We start from the raw sequence: 26761 nt of genomic DNA on the forward strand, positions 1-26761 counted from the left end.
GCGGGACACCGGCCTGAGGCGCCCTGAGGGGAGCGACGGCTACCGCCCGCGCGGGGCGGGGGGGGCAAGGAGAGAGTGTTCGCGCGCGCGCGCAGCGTGCGTTGCCATGCTAACACAGAGGGGCGCACGGTGGGCTCAACGGTGCCGGCCGGCCGTTGGCCCCGCCCGCACCACCGCCCTCGCGGCCCTGCCGCACTACAGCTCCCGGCAGCCTCCGCGCCGCGCCGTGACTCGGCTGGGGCGACGGCGGCGCGGGCCGGGATGGAGTGAGGGGGCGAGCGGCGGAGAGAGCGCAGCCCACCGAGCTCCGGCCCCCTCCCCCTTGCTCTCTCTGGCCCGGGCCTATGCGGCCCCCCAGAGACCATGGGATCCAGGATCAAGTGAGTGCCCCCCGGAGCTCTCCAGCCCCGCTTGCAGGCCCTCAGGAAAGCGGGAGGGTTCTGGAGAGCGAGAAGGGGACTTCCCCGCCCTCCTTCCAGCTCCCTGTGAGGCCGCGCGGGCGAGACCCCGGCCGAGCCTACAGGCCTCGGGGTAGGGCGAGAAAGAGAGGGAGGAAGAAGGGGGAACGGTGCCTCCCTCCCACCCCCCAGGCCAACTCGCGGGCCGGGGAGGGAGGAGGCGGCCGGGCAGAGGGCCCCGTGCCGTCAAACCCCAACTCGGCGGCAGGACCCCGGGCCAGGGAGCGCCCCTGTCCCCCCTGCCCTGAGGAGGGGAGGAGAGTGTCGTTTCCCGCCCTCAAACCAAAACCTGGTCTGTTGTCTACTCTCTTTCTCCCCGTCTTCAGATCTCCGTGTGGTAGCGCATAGGGCCGGGCTGTGAGGGCAATCCGAATGTTACCGGTGCAGGCCTTAAGGAGGGTCGGGGCTGCTGGAATGGGAAAGTCTTGGTTGCCAGCGCTGGTGACGCCTGGTTTTGGGCTGTGACAGGGTCGAGAGAGTTCAAAGCCTCTTACCTAGGTTAGGGTGTGCTAAAGGAAAGTTGGATAGTCTAGGTATGATATCTTGAAAATGCATTAGCAAGGGGATTTGGGGGAAGGAGAAGAGTGGTGCAAGTGATATGTGTTGGGCCTGCAGCTCTGTGCCCTCAATATTTTTTAAATTTTCATAAGACTGGGGGTTGATTTATTGGTAAGCCCTGTTGGTATGTTTGGTATTGTCACATTAAACATCTCAGTTCATTCATATGCTGTTCCAGACAAATTCAGTTCCTCTGAGACAGGTAGAAGTGTAATAAAGCTATCACCAAGCAAGGCGTGCTGACATCTTTGTGCGTGAAATGTGTGATGGAGTGGAGACATCCAGTTAGCTTGTATTTTATTGAGCAGTTTCAGTAGATGCTGTTGAGCAAATGCTTTTCCTTCTTTAACACAGTGTTCTTCAAGATTACATAGGGCTTTAACTTTTCACCTCTTTTGTTTAACTTGAATATGAGACTGGAGGAGACACAGTTTGTAGTGTCCTTTGTGTGATGACACATCTTCATGTTCCCAAGCTCATAGGCTGGATAGACATAAATGTGTGTCTATCCAACCATTTTTTTTAAGGAAAATGTAAGGGGGTAATGAGTGCTTGTAATGATAGCACTGAAATGATTGGCTGGTTGCAGAAAGCAACCTTCCTTCTGCGGGGAAAATTTTTACACTTTCTTGGTGTATGGGTTCTCAACTGTTGCTGCAAAAGATCAAAGTCTGAGAAACTAGTTAAACTGTTAGCTTACATTTAAATACAGGTAGAATCTAAAATTGTTACTATTTTGATAGCAGAGCAGGTTACATTTGTAACCTGCACCTTTGGATCTTGCAGTGGTCACCCTTGCTTTGGTCACTTCAAGGTTATGGTCTGAAATGACTTTTTATGATCACCTTGTCTTAAATCTATTAAAAGTGATGCTCACTTAAAATATAGTTTCTTTTGTGTACATACTGAATCCACAAACTGTGTTTACAATCTTTGGGTTTTTTGATTGCTAATTTGACCTTTAATGGCTTTGCATACATTTTGTTGAATGTGAATGTAATCACTCAGATGAGACAATTAAACTGGAAACCTCACTGGTATCAATGAGGACATGTAGCAGTTGGTAGTATTGGACTTTAGGACTTTTGTTTTCTGTGCAGAGTCTGTTTCAGTGTGAATGTGTCTTTCAAGATTACAGACAAAGCCCATGTCTTTCTCTGTCACCAGGAAAACATAGATGATAATGCCATATAAGCATTACTTTTCATTCATCTTGGACTTTTTGAGAAAGCATTTTGTCCATTGTGTAATTAAGCAACTTAGCCTTGAGCAACAATTAATAAATTGGTTTTTTCCACTTTGGACAGAACATCGTGCCCAAGTAAAGTATGGAGAAAATTTCTAAACAATCTTGAAATATATAAAGAATGAGAGAGCCTATCTGAGTCTGAGCTGGATGTTTAATCCAGCAAAGATTTTCATTGATAAGTAGCTCTCTTATTGGGACAGCTGTGAGCGGGAATGAGAAAACTATTTTATAATTGGGTATACTGAGGCATGCCTCCTTTAGTGGTGTCGCCAATATGTGTTGGAGCCCTAGCAAAAATCTAGTAGTCAGATCTCTTGCCTCTTGCTATAGATTGATAATAATGAGGAGTATTAAACTCCTTGGCACAGGATCACTTGCACACACTGTGGTATACTCTGCATGAAACCTAGACATATGTGTCAGTTATATTTTTGATGGATGTATAATAATGAGTCATTTGAGTGAAAGATTGCTTAGAGGAAATTATCAGTAGCTGCATCAGACTGAAGTGAAAGAAATCAAGAAGTTGCCAGCAATCCTGTAAGCTTTTGGCTTGTGTGTAGCTGCAGGTGAAAAAAAGGTAAATTGAGTATTGGGTTACACTGTTGGGTTAAGCTTCGTATTGGAGCATGTCATACTGTACGTGCAAGGCACTCTGTGCCAGCGAGGTAATGTAAAATAGGAATCTAGTTAGCCTGGCTGCTGTTGCTTCTTGGTAGCCCTCAGTACTCAAGACATTACAAAAGAGAAAGGATTTTTCTTTTTAACAATGTGTCCATATCAGTCTGTTCCCCAGAATTGCATTGCACTGTGAAAAAACTTGGCATGTTCCTTTCCAGAGGTGGTTGTATTTCAGTGATGGCAGAAGAGATCCTTAATATTAATCTGGGAATGCTTTCAGATATTTAACATAAAGTTTGCTATATACTGAAATGCAATATTATCTACTTAGGGAATACCAGCAGAAAAAGTTAAATATATGGCAATTAATCAGGGTTTGAGGTGCAATTTCTGAACTGAATTAGCAATTACAGATTCTGCTAATTATTTTTTTGCAAGAGTTGAGCAACTAAGTCTTGTAACAAGACAGCTAATTATCAAACAGTGTCAGGCTTCTCTCTTATGCTGCAATTTTTAAGTAGAATGATGCATTCTGTCATAAGTGCTATTACATTTTCCTATGTGTTTAAAAAAAAAAGAAAAATCCTCCTGACAGAATTCAAATAGTGGTTTTAGATATGTAAGGTTTGTACTTCCATCCATACAGTTTTGGAGAAGGACTTTATTTAATTTTATTCTACACAAATCTCTTGCAATTTGGTAAAAACTAATAATGTTGATTGTGAAAGGTACATAAATATCTTATTAAAAATATTACTTCAGTGTAAAATTGAATTTCTTATGGATTGCTTTGATACTAAATCTATTTCTACACCAGAGAGATTTGAAGTAATTCATACAACTAGAATTTATCACACAAGCATTCGCTTCTCATAGAGCTCCTTCCTAAATTTATATTTACAAAAAAGTATTGCATTTCCTTCTGAAATGATCCAGTTACCAAATAAAAGGGGTACTATGTATTTTTGTACATATGTGTCCTATGTATTTTTTCTATTGCATCTGTATGTTCACTTGATAACTGACCATGGGTCTTTCAGTGGTTATTTGGAGGCTGTTGGGAGGAAAAAACCTCTGTCTGTGTTTAAGGTTATAATGCCGTGGATGATTTCAGTGTGGTGAGGTTTCAGTACAATGCGCAGGTGGCATTAGATGTCTGCAGGGTAGTTTAATAGTCATAAAAATGGACTGCAAAATATACATATTATGATGCATGTTTATGCTATATTTGCAAATTGTATGAAGTCTCATAGTGACTTGTTTCCTGAATTCCACTGAAAAGTTGTAAAATATTCAGAATTCAACAATGACTTCATTCTCATACTGAGGTGTTAGCTTGTTGAATGCAGCCTTTAATACTAAGTTTCTGACTTGGCAAAGCTACTTTAATTTCACTGTTCATAGACATAAGTGGATATTTGTCACAGAATATTAAAATACAAAATTTAATGTCTTTTTGTCTGAAAGTTTTGGTATACAGTAAGTGCTCTTGCCAGCTGTGTTATACAGTGTTTCCACTAAAGAATTTGAACACAGACTCTAACATAATACTAAAAAGGTGTTTGTTATTTTATCCATTAGCTGTAAAAATATTATAAAATTTATAAACTTTTAATTAAGGAAACAGGTTGCTAAAAATAAAGACATAAACAAGGAGGGTAAGATAAGGCTGCACAGCAGTATACATATGAAAGGAAAAATACATTTCTGGTGTTATGTGGTTCTCATTTCATCCTCATCCTGTACCATGATTTTGGAAAGGTATCTCTGTCTCAGAATCTCAATATTTGAAGCAGATTATGTGCAGCAACTCTTAAGTAGCACAGAGAGGATTATGCGAGTTTGTTTTATACTCAAAATAGTAGTTCATTTGTTGATTTTAGATTTCTCATAACTTATGACTGCAGTTTTCTGAAAAAAATAGCTACTTAAGACCAATCAGTTGGGAACTAGTGGCAAATTAAATTAACATTAATTGAATTGTGAACCATATTGTTACTCCTGAGAGGTGCTCTGTAAAACTGTAGAGTGTGATCCTATGCTACTGAAACACACGGTAGCTTTTCTGTCGATTTAAATAGGTGTGGGGTTTGGCTTAGAGCCACTTGAGTTACATTAAATGGGCCTGTGGCATGGTTAGAAATGTTTTGTTTAATCCTTTTGGTGTTAAAGTAGGATTAAAAATAATAGAAATTCTCTGAAGAGTAGGCTGAACTCCTTGACATGTTTATATGTTTGGCTTGTGATGCTGGGTAAGATGAGTTTCATTTTTAAAAATTATTATTCAGGGAGCAATTCTAGCACATATATATATATATGGGTTTTGTCATTATTTTCACCCTTAGCTGTAAGGGAGCTAACAAAATTCACAAGTTAATTATACCTCAACAATTTTCTAATGTTAGATAGTTTACATTAACACATAGGAGACAATATTATCACTATATAAGCAGCCATAAATTTAGAACAGTAATTATGCAGTTTCTTCATTCTTGGTTTTAACCAGAAAATCTAAGAATAAAATGTCACATGTTCAGACTTATAAAATCCTTATTTCATCAACTAAACAATTACAATCTAATATGTGATTCTCTTTAATCTCATAAAAATTTTGGAGTAGCGTAAATTGTGAGTCAGGAATTTAACTCAAAATATACTTTCCTATATAATCACCTGCTGCCTTTACATGCTCCTTAAGAAATGTAATTCCAGATCTTCACTTATGGAGTTATAGAAGTACCAACTGAAAATGTACACTAAATGGTTTTGGTTTTTTTAGTCTTATATTGTTAAATTTTACTTTTATTACTGGTATATTTATAACTCTGGAGCAGAAAAAGTCTCTTTCCTCAAGCTTCATTTACGTTTTGTAAATCTGGTATAATTTTTGACTCTCGCACCCATTTCTTTATTTCGCGTGCATCTGGCAGCATTCTGGATTTAAGACTCTGGAGTCTCATGAGGTGAAACCTTGTGCATTTGTAATATTCTTCAGCATGGCCTTTTTTTTTGACAAAGAGATAGAAATATTTTGACAAGTATTACAGAGGGGAACTGTCTTCATCCTAAATACAGCCTCTTAAGTTTTCCAGTAATGTATGCATAAAATGACTTTGGATCCTCTTGACTGCAGCTTCCTTTTTTTTTTTTTTTTTTTTTCCTTTTTCCTGAGCAAATAGGCATCATGAAGTTGAACTCAAGGGTCCCGGTAATGAAAATGTGAATCTGGGTTGTCTGTCCCATGTTGGACAATATGACTGTTTTCACTTTGGTGAAGAGAAAAGAGTATTTGGGATTATTATTTTTTTTTGTGAAAAAAATCCCTGTATTTAGGACACAGATGTTTTACTTTCTCATTTGAAAGTAAAGGTGAAATAAAAAGAACTTGCTTTTCCAAGTTGCACATGTAATCAAAATCACTACTGTAGCCAAGAACTAAAGTAACTATTGTTTGTCTGAGTAGCATTCTAAAAAATGATATAAAAGGCATGGTTTTATTTTTCTGGCAAAGTTCTGAATGATAGGCCTGTGATATTTTAGTATCTAGAAGCGCAGACTAGTCACAACAATTGAATTGACTTAAAGGTTCTGTGTGCTTTCTATTGTTTTGATTCTTTTTTCTGTGTAAAAGTTGTAGACACCCAGCTCATACTGACTCATCTGCGTTTCAGTCGTACCTTGTTACACACTATTAAGGCAGAAGGATCTGATGTGAAATCATTGCAAACTATAAAACAAGAAATCTAGTTTATCAAGTTGTCATTGTAATGTGTGCGTTCTTAGAACCCTTTTTGACTGAGTAATTGAAAGCACACTTTAAAAAAATCTCGATGTGCTAAATACTTTTTTTTTTTTTTTTTTTTTTGCTTTCAGACAAAATCCAGAAACTACCTTTGAAGTGTATGCAGAAGTAACCTATTCAGGAATCAGTTGCATTGGGAAAGGTACTGTTTTGCACTGTAATTCTACCTACTTATTGGCTAAAACTATTCTTAAGAACCATGTATTGTGAGATAATTAAGTATATTTAATATTATGCTGTTGTAGCTTTTAAAGACATTTTAATCACTGGTTCTGCGGAATCTTTTGCAGTTAGGACTAATAATGAGAAGGTCTTGCCTCCATCCCTGATTGTGGTCAATTTTCTGATTTCTTTGATTATTTTGCCTTTTTTGTATTTTAAAATAGAAATAACCCTTCATTAGGTTGAAAAAGTAAATGCATTTTCAGATTTGTATTTGCTGCTTATATAAGGAATGGGTAGTTTTAAAGCAAAAAATACTCTAAAACTTCTTGTGTGGAATTTATTTTTACTTCCTCTTTCTTACTTCTCTACAGAAGTATTTTAATCTGGTCCCAGAGTTCTTCCTTTGATAAATGATTTTATCTAGAAATAAGGCATGAACATAGCTTATGATTTGGTTAACTATTTTTATCAAACATTGTTATCAAGCCATAATTATACAAGTATTTTTCTATAATATTATTTCTGACAAGTAGTCCTATGTTTATGCTAGAGAAGTCCCATAACTGCTGAAACCCACATGTAAGTATATTTGTGAATTTTCGATTGCACTTTTTTCTTAACCTGAGGAACTTGATCAAATAAGCAGGAAAAGCGAAGGTTGAAATTCATAGTCCCAGAATTTAGTTCAAGATATTGTCTTGTGAGATCAGTCTCTAGAATGTTAGGAAAAGGAAGCATGTCAAAATGAAATAATTATGATTAGTCAACATATACTGAAGTAATATTCCTTTTTATCTTTTATGAAATTATCATGTGTGTATTGTATATATGGTATAATGAACCAATAGAAAAGATTTTTGTATTTTATTGACTGGAAAGCCACTTACCTCCTTTTATATCTGTATCTGTTTGTTACAATCAGCAAAAGTCAAATAGCTGCAACTCTTTCCTTTACTGCCAAAGCCTCCATAGGAGTTGTAACTGGAATACAGTTTTGGCTTGTCCTACTGCTATATGCCATCACGACTATTTGATGTAACTGCAGGAGCCCTTTTAATAACTAGTCTTTGTTTCTGCACATCTGACCTGGATTCTAGTGCCAGAAAATCTGAACAAATTTGACCATAAACATTACATTGTACAGTACTAGTGTCTGGGTATAATCTTCTCTTTGAAGTTTGTTTGCATCCCCCTGGAGGGATTAATTCCCTGCTGTGGGAAGGTGGGTTAAAAAGCACGGAAACTACTTTACAGGTTTTTAATTGGAGAATTTAGTATACATTTTGTTCTATAAACCAACTGATTCTGTGGGAGTTTCACTTAGTTGTGTTTTTAGGTTTGTTGTATGCACTTGTAGGTGCAAAATCTTCAGAAATTGTTTTAGTGAGTAAAAAAAATTGTTTTAATAATTGTTTTTACAACTTGTATGTTCTGAAGTTATTAATTTTCTCTGAATAATCTTTTAAAATATTTTTTCCAACCATTTTTTTTAATATTTAAGAGGTGCCCTTTGTTCTCAGAGGTCTTAGATTTGTGTATCCCCAAATATTCCGTCCTTCTGTTCAAAATGAAGGTGGTGGTTTGGTTCTCTGCAGCGTCAACTCTATTTAATAGCTATGCTGTATCCCAGGCAAATCGCCGTTCTAGAAATATAGACCTAGAGACCTCCATGTAGTCTCTTCTACTTGTTGGCTAGCTGTTCTCCGCCGAAGACCAAGAATATAGATCAACTTTTTTCTTTTTTTTTTTTTTCTCCCCGCCCCAGTCAGTCAGGGAATGTATGTTAAATGACAAGGAGCAGTTACTGTTAGGAAAAGCAAAATGCATAAGAGGTGTGTAAGGAGAAAATTTATCAGGCATGTTTAAAAAAATTATTTCTTCCCATGTCATGGATCCCAAAATTAACTAAGACAACTGTTTTTGAAGTTTGTGTCTAGTATAATAGTGTTATTGATCATTTACAGTGCTCTTAATTCTCATATCAATCTTCTGACATGAACTCGAGGAGCATGAATTGCTCTAAAGCTATAACAGTCCTAGTGTGGGAGATTGGCTTGTGGGATGGTAAAACATGCCTCTATTTTGTTTTATTCAAAAGTTTGTGCAGCAAAGGATGTTTTCCATGTGACTGTTAAATATCAACTGCAATTATATTTCATAGTTCATTTGCATCTTACCGAAATGGGAGTTACTGACTTGTAATAACTACTGACAGACAATTGTACATTCAAATAGCTTTATTGCTTATGTAATTGTTAACAATCTTGCATTAAATATTTATTTGGTTAATAACTTTTGAAATGAATGAGAGCAACATTATCCATTGACTGTCACATAGTTACCAAGACAATTGACTGCAGCAGGAAAAAATCTGTTCTGGGCTCCAAGAAAGTCATCAATAAACTGGAACAAGTTAAATGGAGAGCCACTGAGATGGTGAGCAAGCTAGAGCACTTGCACTGTGAGGAGAGGTTGAGAGTGCTGGGCTTGTTCAGCCTGAAGAAGACTTCAGGGAACTGAATACCAGCCTTCCATACTTACGAGGAGTTCATCAGGATGAGATGTCAAGGCTATTCACAGTGGTGCATGGCCGGAGGACAAGAGGCAATGACACAGACTGAATCAAGAGGTGTTCTAACTGAATATCAGGAATGTTTTCACCATGAGGACAGTCAAGTATCGGACCAGGTCACTCAGGGAGGTTATGCAACCTCCATCCTTGGAAGTTTTCAAGACCCAGCAGGATCGCAGCCTGAACAACGTGGTCTGACCTCACATCTGGCCCTTCTTTGAGAGGAGGTTGGACTGGAGACCTCCCAAGGTCCCTTCCAGCCTGAATTACCCGAGGATCCTGAGATTTGATTCCTAGAAATGTAAGCTTCAGGAACATCTGGAGGATGTTTTGTACTTTTAATAAGTTATGAAGAGAAAACTTTATCGAAACCAGAGAAGTTGAAAAAGCAAATATTGTTTTATTCCAATCCAGGCAGAACTCACCGAAGCCGCAATGAAATGTGTGAACTGAGAAAGGAAATGACCACTTGATCTGCTCAGCTGTGGTCTCTTTGTCCTTTCCTCTCTAGACTGTTTAGGAATAATGATCATCTGTGCTCAACATTGGAGACTTGTGTATTTCCGGCACATGAAGTCTTTGGTATGTTATACAATTCCAGCATTCAGTTGTATCCAAAAGCTGTGTTTGTGCTTTTCTTTGTTATATTTGTAGATCTTATTTGGGGACTTACGGATTTTTTTCTTTCTGAGTCACTTTATGTAAATGCGATCTCTTTGAGAACCGTGAAGCAAGATAGCTGCAACTGTGACTAGCAACATTAAGATGAATATTTGTTATTAAGAAGATATTTCCTTAAGAGAAGACAGTTACCAAACCAGTATTTTGCCTTATGATTGTGATTTCCATGGAGGCTGGGAATTCCCCTTAGTTAACTGAATCTAAGTTAGTGTGTGTGGTTTGTGTGTGTTTGGTTTTTTTAAAGAACATTTGACTTCCTAAAATCGAATGAAAATACAAAACTGCTGTTATCTTAACTTTGTTCCCACTTTTTTTTTTTTTTTAATTTTATATTTTATTTGGGCTGTCTGGAATTCAGAATTTCTTCACTTAATATTTCAATGATGCATTCATTCATGTTCTACTTTTCAGTTTTGTCAAATAGCACTGTTCTCTTGTCCATACTCTCTTCTGATAAAATGTTGATGCCTTTTCACCAAAAGTCTAGGGCAGCAAAATAGAGTAGAAAGTATGGAGTCTGCATCTTTACAGTGGCAGTTCATGGAAGTTATACAGTGAGAAAGTGGTATTGTGGTGTCAAGTGTATGTCAAGCATAGGAACTTTGCAAGTCTAGTGCTTCTCACCAGCTCCCACACGCTTACTTTCATGGAGAGAGGAAAAAATAAGCATGTTTTTATTTAAAAAATGGAATATTATTACGGAGAAAATATTGACTTAAACATACAGTGTTAATACTTTGATGCTTTCCTTTGTAGTATCAGGTAAGTACCGCGTAATGACTGTGACTTGGAGGAAAAGGTGCAATTCCAGGGCTGATACAGAAGCCTGGCTAATAGGCTGACTTAAATACTCTTAACCAGTGCCTTTTGTGCAGTGGTGTAATTGGGATGGAGTAAGATGCTAATACTGTACAAATGGGCACAACAGCGTCCACACTTTGACAAGTGTGGCTGGTAACTTTGGCTTTCAGCCATTCCAGGAGGACAGAGAGATTGGTAGGACTTAAAAAAATTGATTACTAAGACACATTCCAATTCACATATAAGGCTTTCATATTCTATAGCCTGTGTGTGGGGTTTGTGTCTTTGCCTTTATGCATTTTTGTGCTGTGCAGTTCTGACAGTATGAGAATTTCTAACCTTCCTTATCGTGTAGATATAAGGAGGCCATCTGCCTTGCTAAATCTAGGTGTATTGCTTTTAAAAAAAACACAACCAAACAAAATGTTTTGCTATTTATCATGATTATTTTAGAGGATTCACAGATTTGAGTTAACCTTGCTTCAGGAAGTAAATAAACTAGAGCCTCGAAAATCATAGATAGAGGGGAATACAGCTTATTGCCTAGCAGATACCAGTAATATATTCTGGACATCATCTATAATTGCATTAGTGTTGCCTTTCTGGTGTGATGCTTAAGTAATTAAGTGTGACTTGGGAGAAATGAGTAGATGTCTATTTTAGTTGAACTAAAATAATTATTATAGCACTTCTGAACACTACATGCAAGGTTTGAGGTTTACCATTGGTTTTGTTAGCATACTGCTTTATGTTATGTTTTACTGTCCACGCTAGTTTAAGAAAAATGTTTAAAACCAAACTTGCTTTCAGTGGTTTTCATAATCAATGATACCAAAATCTTTGCAGCAGAGGATGTCTGTGCTGTTTCTTTCATCACTGATGTAGCTGGTACTTCTCAAATTCAAGAAGTTAAAAGGGTACCCATTAAAATCTTAGCGAGAAATGCTAAGTTCTCTGGTGTTAGGGCAGTGTGGTTCCGTAAAATAGCACATTCCTAAGCAAATAATGTTGGACGTTCTAAACGGAAGCTACAGATTACAGTTTTAACTTATTAAAATAAGCTTTGATGATAAGTCTGCGTCTTTGGTGCATGATCTTCTCTCATTCATTGGAATTGTTACATGCAGTGGATAATTAGAGAGCAAAATAGACACTTTGTATGAAATACTGCTGTTCTACAGGATTTCTTTTCCATTTTTAAACTTCATGTAATGGAAGGGAAAATGCATTTTATGGGATTGTGAACCCTTCTAATGGAGACCTTGCGTAGTTGTCATGGCATCTCATAATAGTAAAACTTTACAGAAATTGAGGTAATAGATTACAAAGAACTTGTTTGTTTTACAAATCATATCTGCTTACGTTAGCTTAAGCACTTCTAGAAATTCAGTTCCATACTATTGACGTATTGTATGCTTGCAAGTAGAGTGAAGTGCATTGGAACTGCATTTTCTCTTTTTTAAACCTCAGCTAAAAGATTGTTTTGGTTTTCTGAGATGCAGAAGTAGAAAGAATCTACTAGCAATTTTAGTTTAAATACCTATATAAAGAAAGTGAAAGCACACTAACTACTTAAGAAATCTTTTCACTTTCAAAGCACTTTATGAGCATAAAACTGTTGCAGGTCATTCATCAGAAATATGATGTGAGAAATTTAAGGATCTTGCTGGACCTCAGCCAAAGATCCCATCTTGTTAGATGGGACCGTGAGGAGAATTCTAGTCTGTCAAACTGTTCATGTAGAAAAAGAGAATTTGTTAATCTAAAGTAACCGATCAAAATAGTCTCTAAAGTATGAACATTTGAAAGTAAATGCTCACAAGAGTAAGACACCCCCCCTACACCCCTGTCTGGGAGGACGGAGCATGCTTTTGTATGGGGTTTTTGTGTTCTTGCCAAAGCAGGCATTATAAAAGTGTGTCAAATCTGTAGCTTTACCATGTAGTGTGCGAAAAGGCCTTTCTCTCCAAGGACCTCATCTTTCATCTTTTTGTGAGTGTAGCATAAATTCTTGCTGTGTGTTCAAGGAAAAAGCTAAAATGGTTTAGTACAGCTAAAGGATTTTTCTTTCTTTTTAAAAAAAAAAAACCACCATGGTAAGTTAGAAGCCTAAATGCAATAGCATGGACAAAGTGTAAGTGTGTTAGAGTTTAACAAATGTTCACTGGATTAGTAAAGGAAATGTAGTTTATACTACTTCTTTTATGATGGAATTTAAAAGGTCTTGCTGTAAGACTCGCCATGTGCTTCTTTCTTTTCTGGAAAACATACCACTAAGTTGAAAAGGGAGATGAATCTTAGAAGGAAACTATTAACTCTGAGGGAGTTTATCATTGTTTGAGAGAAAGGATGAAATTTGCATTTGAATAGGCTCTGAGAGTAGCATGTACTACTAATCTTGTTCCTACTAGAAGCTTGTGAGTAGTTTAAGTACTTCCTTCTTTACTTTTCATGTTCTAGTCTTGTGTTGTACTAGCTCTTTCCCTCCCTCCCCCCCTTCCCAGTAGATCACAAATGTTATAACTTAAACTAATCGAAGTCCTTAACTCTACTGGGAGAAGTCATGATGTACTTGGGCCCTAAAATTATTCTGCAGTTGTCACTATGGTTTCCACGATAGGACTTTCACAGGTAGAGAGAACTAGCAGGTTTCTATTTCTGCAAAATAGACATCCTGCTACTCCTTATCATTACCTTTTTGTCGTATCTTGTAATTCTAGATAACAGAGCAGTACGTCCCATATAGATGAAGTATTTTCTTGAACATAGGCAAAGTTCCTGGAGTAAGATTAAGTTAAGAGTTGGTCATTCAAAAGTTTGTAAACCTTAGCTGTGCAACTCTCGGAGCAACCTTTATTTTTTTTAAGGTGAAAACATTTTGTTGGTTGAGGTTTGCCTGTTCTGTATTGAGAAATAGGTCACATACTGAAGATTTAGGAATAACAAAAGAATTGCAAAATTCAGGTCTCTTTCCATTAAATAAGGGTTTTCTGTTGAACATGTGCTGTAATTCAGGTATCACAAGTTTTCCTGTCCCATCTTTATGGTATTATGTTGCTACACCTAACTTCCTAAAGCAGATTTGGAAAAGTAACCAAATCTAAGTAGATAAGGTCATATTTGGGAATTCTAATTCTCCTAAGCTGCTGCTTTGTTTCTCTGTTTCCATTTGATCACTTTTCTTCTAAGTACAAACAAGGTGGAAGATTTTCACAAAGAACTTACTAGGACTGCAGTGTCCAGATCAGATAAGTAGCACTGTCTGAACTGCTTTGTTTGAAGACAGTTCACAGTTTGGCTTTTACAGTATAAATGAAATACATAACTCAATTTGAAGATAAACTTACTTTATGAAAAAACATTAGAATCTGTCATCTTGCAAGTCATCATGAATTTCATCTAACACCATTTTTAGGTGTTCTTAGCCGATTATACTAGATTTAATAAAACCCCAAGTTGGTAATATCAGGTATAACTGAATGTTCTTCCATTTCTCTAAGTTATTTTGTGGCTCTTTTTTGCTCCATGCTTTAGCTACTTCTGTCTACAGTCTTTTCTATTTCACAAGTATTTACTAGTCTGCACTATACTGCTACTGCTGGCACTAGACTGAAAAATTCAGCACAGAAAGTCTCACTCACAAGACTTTAAACTCTTTTGTTGATTTATATTTTTTAAAGGAGCTTGACATCTTCATCAAGTTCACAGTGGGCCTGCTTTGTTTGCTTTCTCTTGAATGCTTGATAAGATTTTTCTTCTATTGTTTTGTGCAGCAAGGACAGAACTTGCCATGGCTGAGGTGGTTTTTTTGTAAATCCACAATATGGTCATTGTCTGCTGCTGAATAATTGTGACTGCTTTTTGTACAACCAGAACTAAGGCTTTGGCTGTGAACAGATTCCTTCTTAGCGTGAAAAGAGACTAATCCATGTAAATACAGCCCCAAAATAAAGCTTTACAGAAAAAGGGAAAGGCTGCTAAGCAGGAGGGCAGAGGTCAGCAATTTAACCTTTAACCTAACAAATAAGAAGCATGAAAGTTCCCGAATTGGTTTACAAAGGCAAGCTCCTGTGATCTGTCAGTTTTTCTTTTCATGATAGAGTTGGGTGAGAAAACTGACTGACAGCTAGTGCCTTTTTAACTGCAGGTTGAAATTAACTGCCAAACTGAAACTTTTTTAGGGAGGGTTTTCTTAGGGATTTTAACAAGTTATTTTCATTCACTACCTGTACTTACAGTTTTCCTTGAATTTATAGAGGAGTTCGAGTGGTTGTTCTCTTTAAAGAGTTCTTGAGAGACTCAATTTAGATACCAAATGCAACTGAAACATTTAATATTTCAGCATTTGAAGCATTTAAGAATTTGATGAAGCACTTGTTGCAATTAACTCTCTGTTAATGTGCTCCTTTAAGAGTAGGGCCGTTATTCCAATAACGGCAAAGAGATTGTACTTTGAATAGAGTCAAAAAGTTGTTGTGAAAGGGGGTGTGTATGACTTAAGGGAGTAATTTTAACTTCAGTTTATTCTCAGTCACAAAAATTTCCAAGGTGGTTTGTTTTTTGTCCTTATTTAATCACAACAGGTAATCTCATTAATGAGTGTTAACTTTTTGCTTAAAGCTTAAGGCATCTGCACTCAGCTCTTAATCTAGATATAGGCATTTCTGTAAAGAACTTTTAATTAGAGTGTCATTCAGATGAAAAAGAAACAAAATAGTAATGACTTTAAAGTAGACTCCCTGTAGATTAAGAATAGCGATTTTGGGAGGTTTTTTGCCTAATGTTGTAAGCACCATCCCAGGAATGACTGACGTTTGGTCCATCCACAGTTGTACTGATGCTTCCTGTGAGAGTTTCCAATAGAAATATTGGAGTTTAGAAATTGTGTCTGTGTATAGTCTGTTGACATGTAGGTCAGTAATTCTACCCAGAGCACCACTTTAACATGCAAGCAAAGCAAATTTGGTAAAGCAAAAGATGAACTAGATTTATTTTTATTATTGGGGTTTTTTGTTATAGGTAGTTCCTTGCAAGAAGAGAATGTAAACTCTAATTCACAGAGGCCTATCAGAGTGCCCGAGGCAGTATTGGTCTGCTACAAAAAGAGACATTGTCAGGTTTTCTTGTGGTTTTTTTGTTGTTTTGTTTTTATGATTGAAGTAGAGTTAGAAAGAAAGACGATTTGAGGTTAAAATATCAAATAAACTTAAAATGAATTCAGGACTACAATTTTATTTCAGCAATGGTTGTAAAAAACCAAAGCCAAACCAAATCCCAAACCCCACCTTTTGTCCTACGAGAGACTAGGCTGATCCTGCAGCATTCTTCATGAAATGCTGCAGCGTGCTGATTCACAGCAAAGGGTCAGTGTGTGGTACGCTTCCCTGCAGCAGTGTTTGTGAGTAACAGTGGTAAGACTCGTTTTCCTCATAAAGACCTGTATTATGTTCTGTTAATATCCTAACATACTCATTATCTGTGAACTAGGTGTATCACCTGCTCTCCACTGGATTCTGTCATTGGAGAGGGGAGAAGGAATGCTGCTGAATCCTGACTGATGAGTAAGGAGTTTTTTGGCCCTGCCAAAATGATTTTGGTAAACCATTTGTCAAAATTCTGGATGCTGACAGATTATCGGCTCTTGGGGAGATGACTTGTATGTCTTTTTTAGATGGAAACAGCTTTCGATATACTTATTAATAGGACTTATTTCATAGAAGAGTGGGATAGGAACCAGGGAAGTTGAACTGCAGTATTAAGGATGGTAACCTTGGATGGAGGGTGGGAACAAACAACTGATAGTGATAATCTATTATCTGGAATCGGTTATAGTCTGGAGAGTTCTTTTGTTTATACTTCCCTAGGGATTAAAAAAAGCCAACACAACTCCAAAACCCTCAAACCCCCCAATATTTCAGTTGGTTGTGATTTTTTCTGAACTCTTCCATGACTGGCTATTTGGAGAGTAATGTTTTCGAATTTGATGAACTAACTGGGAAAAACAAATGATGCATAGTATAGATAGTCAAATAATATAAGACTGTGTAGAAGTACCCTGTAGAACATCACAATCTGGGTGGAAAGCGCCAATTAAAAGATGGGAAGCAGCAGTGAAGGGTCCTATATACTGTGCCAAAAATGTGTGGTCTGCCCCAGACTTCATCAACCATTACAGTACATACACCTAGGGAAGGAATGAGAAGAAAAAAGAACTTTCAGTGAGTACTTTTAAAGCCCTATCTTGGATATCGTAGCCAAAAGAATTTCCACACTTAGAATTTGTGCTAGGATTTTAAATGGTGGTGAAGGGAACTACACTCAGAACTCCCAATGCATTCTACTGGGATTAACTGAATCCCATCTTTAGTTCGTTTAAAGAGTAATCTATTTTGAAATGACATAGTTATGAATATAAATAGTGGTAACATTACCTTTTTTGAATTTATTCTTACATTGTTTTATCTCTTAAGAAAATAATTATTCTTCATTTATGTCTAGTTGACCTGTAAGATACTTTTGAGTAGGATCTGGTTTTATCTGATACTTGCCTGTTGATTGTTCACTCAGTTTAATTTGAAGAGGAGTTTATCAAACATGTTAAAAAGATTCAATAGGGTAAATAATTCTCTATTAAAGCTATAACCTATGTCCACAAAGGCATTAAAATTTATACTTAGAATTACCACAGACTAATATATTGATCTCCTCTCATCCCATACTATCTAGAGGTGATATTTGCACGTGGAAAAATCTTACAGATATGTTTGTTTTGCTTCATTGTGATTAATGGCCTTCTACACTAAAGATAATGTTATGTTTGTCCTGTCTATTTGTTGCTTTTACTTAATGGCTTAAATGCCTTATTTGTGTTTGTGATAATATATATCATTTGTACACAGTAGTGTTAAAAATTGTTTTGATTATGATTTAAGAAAATGTACTTGTAAATTATTCACTAAAAATACATACCACTTCAGTGCATTTAGATTCCGTCAGTACTATGTAATTAAATAGCTCTTAAAGATATTTTCTGCTAGAAAGAATTAGCAGCAGTATATAGCTTTGTGTGTACCTTGGTAGTATTTATAAACAAAAATAGATGTAATGAGTAAATAGAATTATTTAACTTGTTCAATATTTTATTCTTTAATGAACTGTAGAGGTAAAAAGCAGCAGAATCTCACAATTTGCCATCTCTCTTGCATGGAGATTGCAAAAAGCATGCTTTGTTGCACTTATGCCAAATGTGGTATCCAGTAATACAGTAATTACAGAGCTTTTCATTTTGATGTATTTCTTGATTGCTTTGCTTCACCCTGGATATGGGATTAGGTCCTTCACTAAATCATCTTGAAGCAATTCTGTATCTAGACTAAATACTTAGAATACAGTGAGTATCAATCACATGGACAATTAAAATTGAGTATTGACATGTTTTTTAAAATAGTCATACATCTCAATTTTGTTTATCTCAAAGTTTTAAAAACCTAATGACCTCATTGCAGCTTGCCTATAATTACCATGTTTAAACTTCTATGCATTTTTTAGTTTAAACAGCCTTTGTGTTTTTTTTTAAGCCAAAAGAAAATTAATGAGAAGAGACAAAGAGACATCAAAGAGGTTTTCCCTCTGATTGCAGTGTTAGAAGTTTTGCCTGAAAATAGGTTACATTTCTTCTGTTTTCAGCTGAATCCTCATTAACTTTACATTTTAATGATGTCCAGAGCAAATTATACGATTATGGTAGATGCCTTAAAGGGAAGCTTAAAGGACACCTTTTTAATGTTTGTTTCTTTATTGGTGGCAGTATTTGCACCAGTATTATAAACAGTGTTAGAATGCTAAAAGTAATCCCAAAACATATCAGAAATATCTTTCGCTTTTGTATATATGTAGTATAAGTATCTCTAGTTAATATTTAACACAAGTGGAGCATGTTAGGGGGATATCTACATTTTTATAGAAGAAGAATGTAAATCATGTCCTTTGAAAGAGTTTACAAATTACTTCTGCATCTTATATCAGTTTAATTTATAATGGTAAAATAAAATGGAGACAGATGATGGAACAAAACCTCTGAATTATTTTATGTTCTTGAACCTTCAATGAAGAAGATGATTGAAGTGTTAATAAAGTGATAGTTTGTATTTTTACAATGGCATAAATATTGGGGGAACTTGGTGGAATTTCAATTTATTCCATTTTGAGGAACACTATTAGCAGCAGTTCTGTGTTCTAATGGACCTCTCCTACTAAAAATTGAAATTGCATAATTAACACAATTCTTCCTCTAAAAAGTTATATCAAATGCAGCAACAAGAACTTGTATTTGGTATATCTTAAACAAGGTTAACTGAAATTGGCAATTGCTTGGATGGAATTTGAACAGTTGAGAATCTAGGTACTTCAAGATAATATTATAAAATAAAAACATATCTTAAAACATAAAATAAAATAACAATTGCACCTGTTTCCCCCCAAAATGTAGTAATTCTATAATAACATTTTTTTTCTGCTCCCTTTTTCCCCCCTCACACCTTTGCCCCATGGAAGGATATATCGTTTCTGACTGTAGCTCAATGAAAAGTTAGACAAAAAGGTCTCGTGAAAAGTGAGGTCTTCTGTTTCCCTGTCCTGGCACTTGGTGTCTGTGTTTTATAAATACAACCTTAAATTTTCTTGCGCTGCATTCTAATCAATAAACTAAATTTTTGGGAGGTGGGATTAGGGCAAGGGAATAATAATAATAAGTAGGAATGTCCCAAAGTTCGGCTATGAGGTAGGACTCAAAATCCAATTGACATAGTAAAATGTTATCACTTAAGACCTTGAAAGCTCATACTTCATGACTGTATTACCATAATAGAAGTGAATTTCTAATTAATCTCTGGTTATTCCTGTGGATACGGCTCTGCTTGGCATATGATTTCACAAAGCTAATGTCCTGCATCTATATGTTCAGTATTTCAGATTAGTATTTCTAAAAAATGTCTTTGCAATGGAAACAATCTTTAGTGCTTGTTTTTAATACATTCAGCCTCCTCATGTGTTCCAAACTCTTAGTTCCTGAATGACTGGCCATCCGCCATAGTGTTATCCAAAGTTTGGTTTTGCTGTTCATCTGCAGGTCTGTGTTCTGTAGTTGAGTGGTACTGCAGTTGCGTATGGTCATCTGCTATAAGATGTTCTTGAGAGCTCAAATTTGCAATCATGACTATCAAAATTATCCTTTTTGTCCTGAGAATTCCACCTGAAGGATGCTACAATTTTATGATCTGCTCTTCCACTGAAATTTGTGTAGTGTTTTAGTGTCTTGGCATATGTACACATAGCTCTTATGTAAATGAAATTTTCCCTTTTATTTTGAACTCGAATTTGTGCTAAACAGAGCCTGGTCGACTTCTTCATCGTTGATTTAGACTACTGTGTCTTGATGGAAGCATTTGATATTGTCCATCATTAATAAATAATTGAATAATGCAAGAGTCATTAGACAAAAAGAAAACTGAACTTAACCTCTCCATTTCAGTATGATTCTTACATATTCTTTTTTTATATTAATACAATTTCTGTAGAAACTGTTCAGAAACATGAATTATCATGATTGTCTGTTGTGGTTTAACCCCAACCAGAAACTAAGCCCCACGCAGCCGCTCACTCACTCCCCCCAGTGGGATGGGGGAGAGAATCAGAAGGATAAGAGTGCAAAAACTCTTAGGTTGAGATAAAGAAGTTTAATAGGTAAAGCAAAAGCCATGTGCGCAAGCAAAGCAAGCCAAGGAATTAATTCCCTACTTCCCATCATCAGGCAAGTATGCAGCCATCCCCAGGAAATCAGGGCACCATCACGCGTAACAGTGACTTGGGAAGACAAACGCCATCACTCCAAAAGTCCCCCACTTCCTCCCTCTTCCCCCAGCTTTATATGCTGGGCATGACGCCATATGGTATGGAATATCCCTTGGGTCATTGGGATCAGCTGTCCCGGCCGTGTCCCCTCCCAGCTTCTTGTGCACTCCCAATCACTTGCTGGTGGAGTGGTGTGAGGAGCAGAAAAGGCCTTGACTCTGTGTAAGTACTGCTCAGCAGTGACTAGAACATCCTTGTGGTATCAACACTGTTGTCAGCACAAATCCAAAACGCAGCCCTGTACTAGCTACTGTGGAGAACATCAATTCTATCCCACCCCAAATAAGGACATTGTCTAGGAGTTATGGGAGACCCAAACTGCGCATCCAGCTTGGTGTGTGTTGGGTGATCTCTTGTTAGAAAATGGGTTTAAATCTTTCACGTTTGGTGTTCTGCAAGCTTGAAAACAACTTTTGAAAGCAGTGGTTTAAGTTCCTAGTTGAGCTTAAATCTTTTAATTTTGATACCTTCTAATGTAACTTTAGTTTGAAGATCGTATCACTAAAGAAGAAAAAGTTGAATGCAATTTGCTGCCTCTTTCTCACCTTTATTTTGTAATTATCAGAGAATTTACAGTAACTTAATCTTTAGTTGAGATGTGTAATACAGATACTGATCAATAAGCTCTAGCTGACAGAAAGATGTGTATGTTATGTCCATGGCATGAAGGATTTTGTACAGAATCATATTAGCAGTAAAAATCTAAATGTTCTTTCTGGTAACTTATTCAAGTATTTGCAGTGTGGCTATTTCCAGCCAGTTATGTGTTAATGATAGTGCGAGGTTGAAACATTCCAATCATTCATACGCCTGTCCTCCCTTTCTCATACGTGTTTCTTTGCTCAGTGTTTTTGCCTTATTTCTTTTGCTTTGTTGTGGCCAATTCAGTCAATATAATAGCAAAGCCATTGGCTTTTTTTTTTCTTTAATAGAGTTATGTTAGAGATATAGTATAACAGAGATAAGAGCTATTTATGTCCTAAGCTATTGATTTTTAATTAATGTTGCCTGGGCTCATACATGTTGGCAGAATTGCTAACAGCTTGTGGCATTTTTTAATTCACATCTTCTTTTTTGGTATTTTGACAGTGTCATTCATATCTCATGAAGAAGTACCTCGTCAGGTTAAATGTGTTAAAACACCGAGCAAAAAAAAAAAAAAAAAAAAAAAAGGAGAGAATGGAACATAGGGCTGCCTAGAAACCTTGATCCATTGCCAAAGTATTTAAACAATTTAGTGTTTTGGTTTTCTAGCTCCAAGCTGCTTCTCAAATCCCTTGCTAATTAATCCAGTTAATTCTTTGTAGACTAACTGTATGCAGGGCTTTTTCTTGTGCTTCTATCGCTGAGAACCCTGTTTTGTTTGAAGCAAACCTAAGCTCTGTTATAAAGGTTGTAGTAATAAAGTGAGTACTTGCAGATGTAAATACAGTGTTTTGAGCCTTTTTAAAAGGAGTTGTGTTTGTGTGCGTAACTTCTAATCTTTCGTGTTTAAAAATTACACATATTTGCTTGTATAGAACGATGGAGAGAACTTTGTCATTAGTTTGATCATTTAAGAAAAGGCAGTGGAGCCTTTATGGAACAATTATGGCATGAAGTATTAGCGTTGTGATATTACAATTAGTGATACATGTTTATTTTTCAACAAGTAAATGCTGTTTGTTTAGTACTCTGAAATGGATGATTGGATATAGGGCAAATAAGAGAGTTTAATGGGAAGGAGAGTTTTTAGAAATGACCTGTTGATACTTCAAATTCTCCTGATTAGAGTACAATAGTGGTATGAATTCAGAACTGGAAAAAGCAGCTAGGGAGCAGAGAGCTTAGAGGCCCAATTAGACATGGTATGAGATAACGAAGAAAGAATATACACTCCTCAAGGTGTGCTTGTCTGTGATAAAAGCCGCTACAGCTCTTGAGCTTACTTGTAGTTTTTAACGTTTGTTGAAAACTGCTTCCCTTCATCGTACTGCTTATCAGTGCTCAGCGTATGATTGTGTGCAATAATGCAAGTGCAGCTCTGGCTCTCAGTGGTGTTTCTGCCAAAACATTTCTGGGGAAAATGTCTCTCTGAATGTTCCACTCCAACAGCTTTCTCAGTTATTTTGAGAGGTTGCTTCTGAGGACTTACTGTCTATAGGCCACAGCTTTCCCTCCTATCCTGTGTACAACTAGATGTTCTTACAAATCAGTGGTGATGTGCAGATACTGGAGATCACATTTGCACTGCCAGCTGGCCAGAACAAGTTACGCTCCTCATTTCCTTAGTCATCCTCGATAGATTTGCATGTCAGCACAATGGGAGGCGATGACCATCTGCACTTCAGCACCTTGTGGATCAACCTGTGGAGAAAAAATTGTGCAAGTGGATTAAAGTTGTATTTTACATTACCTTTGGAGTTGTAGTGAAGGAAAAAATTATTTTCAGCAAATCTGTTGCTAAGGGTGGACAGATTCAAAAGAATTGGCAGAGCTCTTGAAAAAAGTCTGAAAGTGTAGTTGGGAGCTTGTTGTGTAGTAAAGCTGGGCAAGGAAGAGAAGGGAAATGAATGAGATTGCTCATTTTACATACACCTGACTTCCAGGGCTGTCAATTAAACAAATATAACATAATTATGAATGTTCTTGCTCAGAACTAGACTTGTCCACTGTCTCAGGAGTATCGTGATAGCTGATATGTACTGTCATACATCTTGGAAGTATCAAATATCTTAAAATGTTTCCAGTGAATTTCTATTTGCAGTTAAAAATCCTTTTGATACCCTTACCTTTTCTGCAGTAACAAAAATGTTATAAAATTTTTTAGTGAGAAGATAGGTTTCCTGTCTAGTTGCACTGAATATCAGCAAGCTCCTCTTCATATAAAACAAATTATTCTTCAGGCTGATAGTACTGCTTTAAATGTGATAAACTTACTTTCTCAGAGGCCTTCTTTTTATTATAGCATCACACATGGCATAAAGTGAGCTTTGTTAATAGTAGCTGAAAGCACTGCCAATACGAAATAGGTCAATGCTGCAAGTGTAAATATACCCACAATTCTCTTCCAGTGCTTGATGCTGTCCAGTTAATGAAGTTTCCTCCAAAAGAGAGAAGTCATTCTGAGTAGCTGAACACTCAATGATTTTCTTTTTCTTTCATCTCACGGTCATTAGTTAGATGAGGTATATTTTTCCATGTTAGGACCTCTTTCCCCCCACCTCCACTAAGTTTTGAATACTGTTTGTGAAGTTCAACTTCTGTCATGAACACATCTGACTCCACAGCAACTTTTTGCAGGAGAGCATATTGAATGCTTTTTCCTGTTTTTACAATCTTTCCTCTCATTTAATACTTCAGTGTGCAGACTTTCACAAGACCTCAGTGATGCTGCAGCCTTAGTTGAGGCTCACTGTGACCAATCTCTGATAATTTTTTTTTTAAACTTGCTTGCAGCTTACCAGCCCTTATGAATTTTCATTACCATTTTGATAGAATGGACAGTTCTAGTATGCCTGTTAAGTTGAGGTGAGCATGTTACACAGTTCATGCTGAAACAAAAAGGTGAAATCAAGTACTGAAGGGTACAAGGCTAAGTTCTGAAGTGTATCAACAAAATAATTATTGCTATCTTTTATATATCATCTTGCACACCTTAAAACTTAGGAGTGAGTTGGTGACCTCTGAAACTATTATTCAGTTAGGATCACTTAATACCACAGATTTCTGTAGTTGTAAATGCATTAGGCATGAAGCTCTACAGATGAGTACACTGTTGTAGAAACCCCAACTGTAGTATTGCTCTTTATAACAAAGTCTCACCAAAAATAGGTTTGGCTGTCCTTTATCGACAATGAAACATATGAATGAGATTAATTGTATGATAGATAAGGTATATTTTACTATACATTCCAAAAGTATTTAAGTTAACATCTCCACTAAAGAGAACACTAGAACTAAGAATGGGATTTTTCAGTTTCCTGTGTCACAATTTCATCTTTGATAGAATCGTTTTTTCTGTTTCAATGCCATTTGAATAGCTAAAGCATCCTGAAATAAACGGAGATGCAATAATAGAAACTTTGAAGCAATCAAACCCCCAAATGATTCTGAAGAGCTTGTTTTCTATAAAATCTTGTATTGCTATGCAGGGAGGTTTGCCTAAGCGAAGATATTTGTGCAGATCAGTAACATAGAGCAGTGTCATGTACTCTGCTAAAGTGACACATGATAACTTTGAAACTGAAAACAGTTTGAGATTATCAATACTGCAAGTATGAAAGTAAGGTCAGTTTTAAGCATTATAAAGTTACGTAGCTTGAGGCTTAGAAATCACTATTCACTGTTGCATGTTTGACAAAGGAGGTATTATCTGTGTAGTCTAGGCAATTATACAATTGTTGAAGAGTAGGGTGGGGTTTTTTTTCTTTTTTGTACAACACTTTAAGAACTTATGGTTGGCTAGAACACTTTTGTTCCATGTGCTTTTCGAGTCAGTTCAGATTAAACCTGAAATGTGATGGTCCATATAACAATGAATATATTTCTGCAGTACTTGTATGTGTTTGACTAATAATATGTCTATCTGAATTTATTATGGTTGGTGAATTTTGGAAAGAGATTTAAAAAAAGTTAGATGGCTGTAAAGTGTTCTGTAATACATGGAAAATATAGGTTATGAGCAAATTAAAATGGCCATAATATTATTAAAACTAAAACAAAAAATGGTGAAAATAAAGCAGTTTGGAAAATATTCATAACATTCAAATATTTTCTAGTAATGAAAAGCCTGGCAGTATGTTGGAAAATACTATTTGTTTTCGTTAGCATTTCCTTTAGGTTTTGTAATGTAGTTGATTGATTGCCATGGCCATGTTGTGGTTTTACATGAGTTTCTTGTAATAAAGTATTTCTAAGAAGCAGTATGACATTAAAATGTTATTCCTGGCTTTCTTCAAAACAACAAACAGAATTAAAAATTATCAGGTTGACACAGGAAAGTAGAAAATGTGACATTATGTAAAAATTTCCCTTAAAATTAATTGAATAAGGATTTTTTTTTAATGAAGGTGCTTATTAATATGCTATAAACTCTCATTTTATCAAATGTAAATCTTTTGCTGTAAAAAGCTAGCTTAAAGAAATTGTTTTGGGCTGCCCATGCTTGAACCTTCAGCAGAAGCAGTAATCTTGGGAAAGCAGATAGGCATACATAAGCAATTTGAAATACATGTCTTGTAAATATTAAAGGGGGTGACTGTTTCTTGTAAAAGTGTCAAAACTCTAGTTTCTTTGGTCTTATCTTGTGTAACTTGGGAATTTACATTCCAGAAATAGAAGTTAAATTGGCAGATTTACACAATCACCACTTGTGTCTGGTATTGTTAAACTCTAGATGATGCACTAACTCTGGATTAATTTTTCCTGCATGCTAACTACATGTGATGAAGATCTGTTTATTTTTCTTCCTTTATTGCTTCTGAGACTTAAGAAAAATCTTACCTTGTAAATCCTACCCTCAGTGGTATTGGCACTCCCAGATTGTTACATTTAAATCATAGCATGAAATATTAGTTAACTGTTTCTTTCATATTTTCAGGACAAGGAGGGCTTACCAGCTGCTGTTGAAGTGAAGAGGCTGTCACCAGGCAACTCTGCTGTCTCAGAATATAAATACAAAGAGGCAGGAGAGAAACAAATTCAGTATTCATGGTCTGAGCACTTGAAGCATATCTCTATTAAATTTATAGAGTGGTGAAAAGCTTACAAAAAAAATACACTGATCAAACACAAATGAGTTTAAAAAAATTATTAAAACAAAAAAAAGCCTACTTAAAGTAGGTGTTCCAATTCAACTTCTACATTTAAACTTTTTTGTGTGATTATTACAGGCAGCCTGTAAAATGTTTCAAAACATTTCGTATTTAATTTTGTAAGCCAGGCTTTGTGGATTTCTTGAACAT

At 36.5% G+C, this 26761-nt stretch overlaps 1 protein-coding gene across 14 annotated transcripts in view; it reads left to right on the forward strand.

The window, feature by feature from the left end:
• The first annotated feature begins 220 nt into the window (after positions 1 to 220).
• The window catches only part of DENND1A (DENN domain containing 1A), a 213603-nt gene continuing 187062 nt past the window's right edge, over positions 221 to 26761 (forward strand). For 12 of the 14 annotated variants that reach the window (XM_054848881.1, XM_054848878.1, XM_054848882.1 and 9 more), the window contains exons 1-2: positions 227 to 380; positions 6760 to 6830. In XM_054848881.1, the coding sequence (XP_054704856.1) occupies positions 364 to 380; positions 6760 to 6830 (88 nt within the window). In that variant the 5' untranslated portion in view covers positions 227 to 363. Of the gene's footprint in view, positions 381 to 6759; positions 6831 to 26761 lie in introns of those variants that run through there. The other 2 variants (XM_054848877.1, XM_054848884.1) reach the window with 2 other exon arrangements.

This window comes from Grus americana, chromosome 20 (assembly GCF_028858705.1).
Source record: "Grus americana isolate bGruAme1 chromosome 20, bGruAme1.mat, whole genome shotgun sequence".
NCBI classification, from domain to species: Eukaryota; Metazoa; Chordata; class Aves; order Gruiformes; family Gruidae; genus Grus; species Grus americana.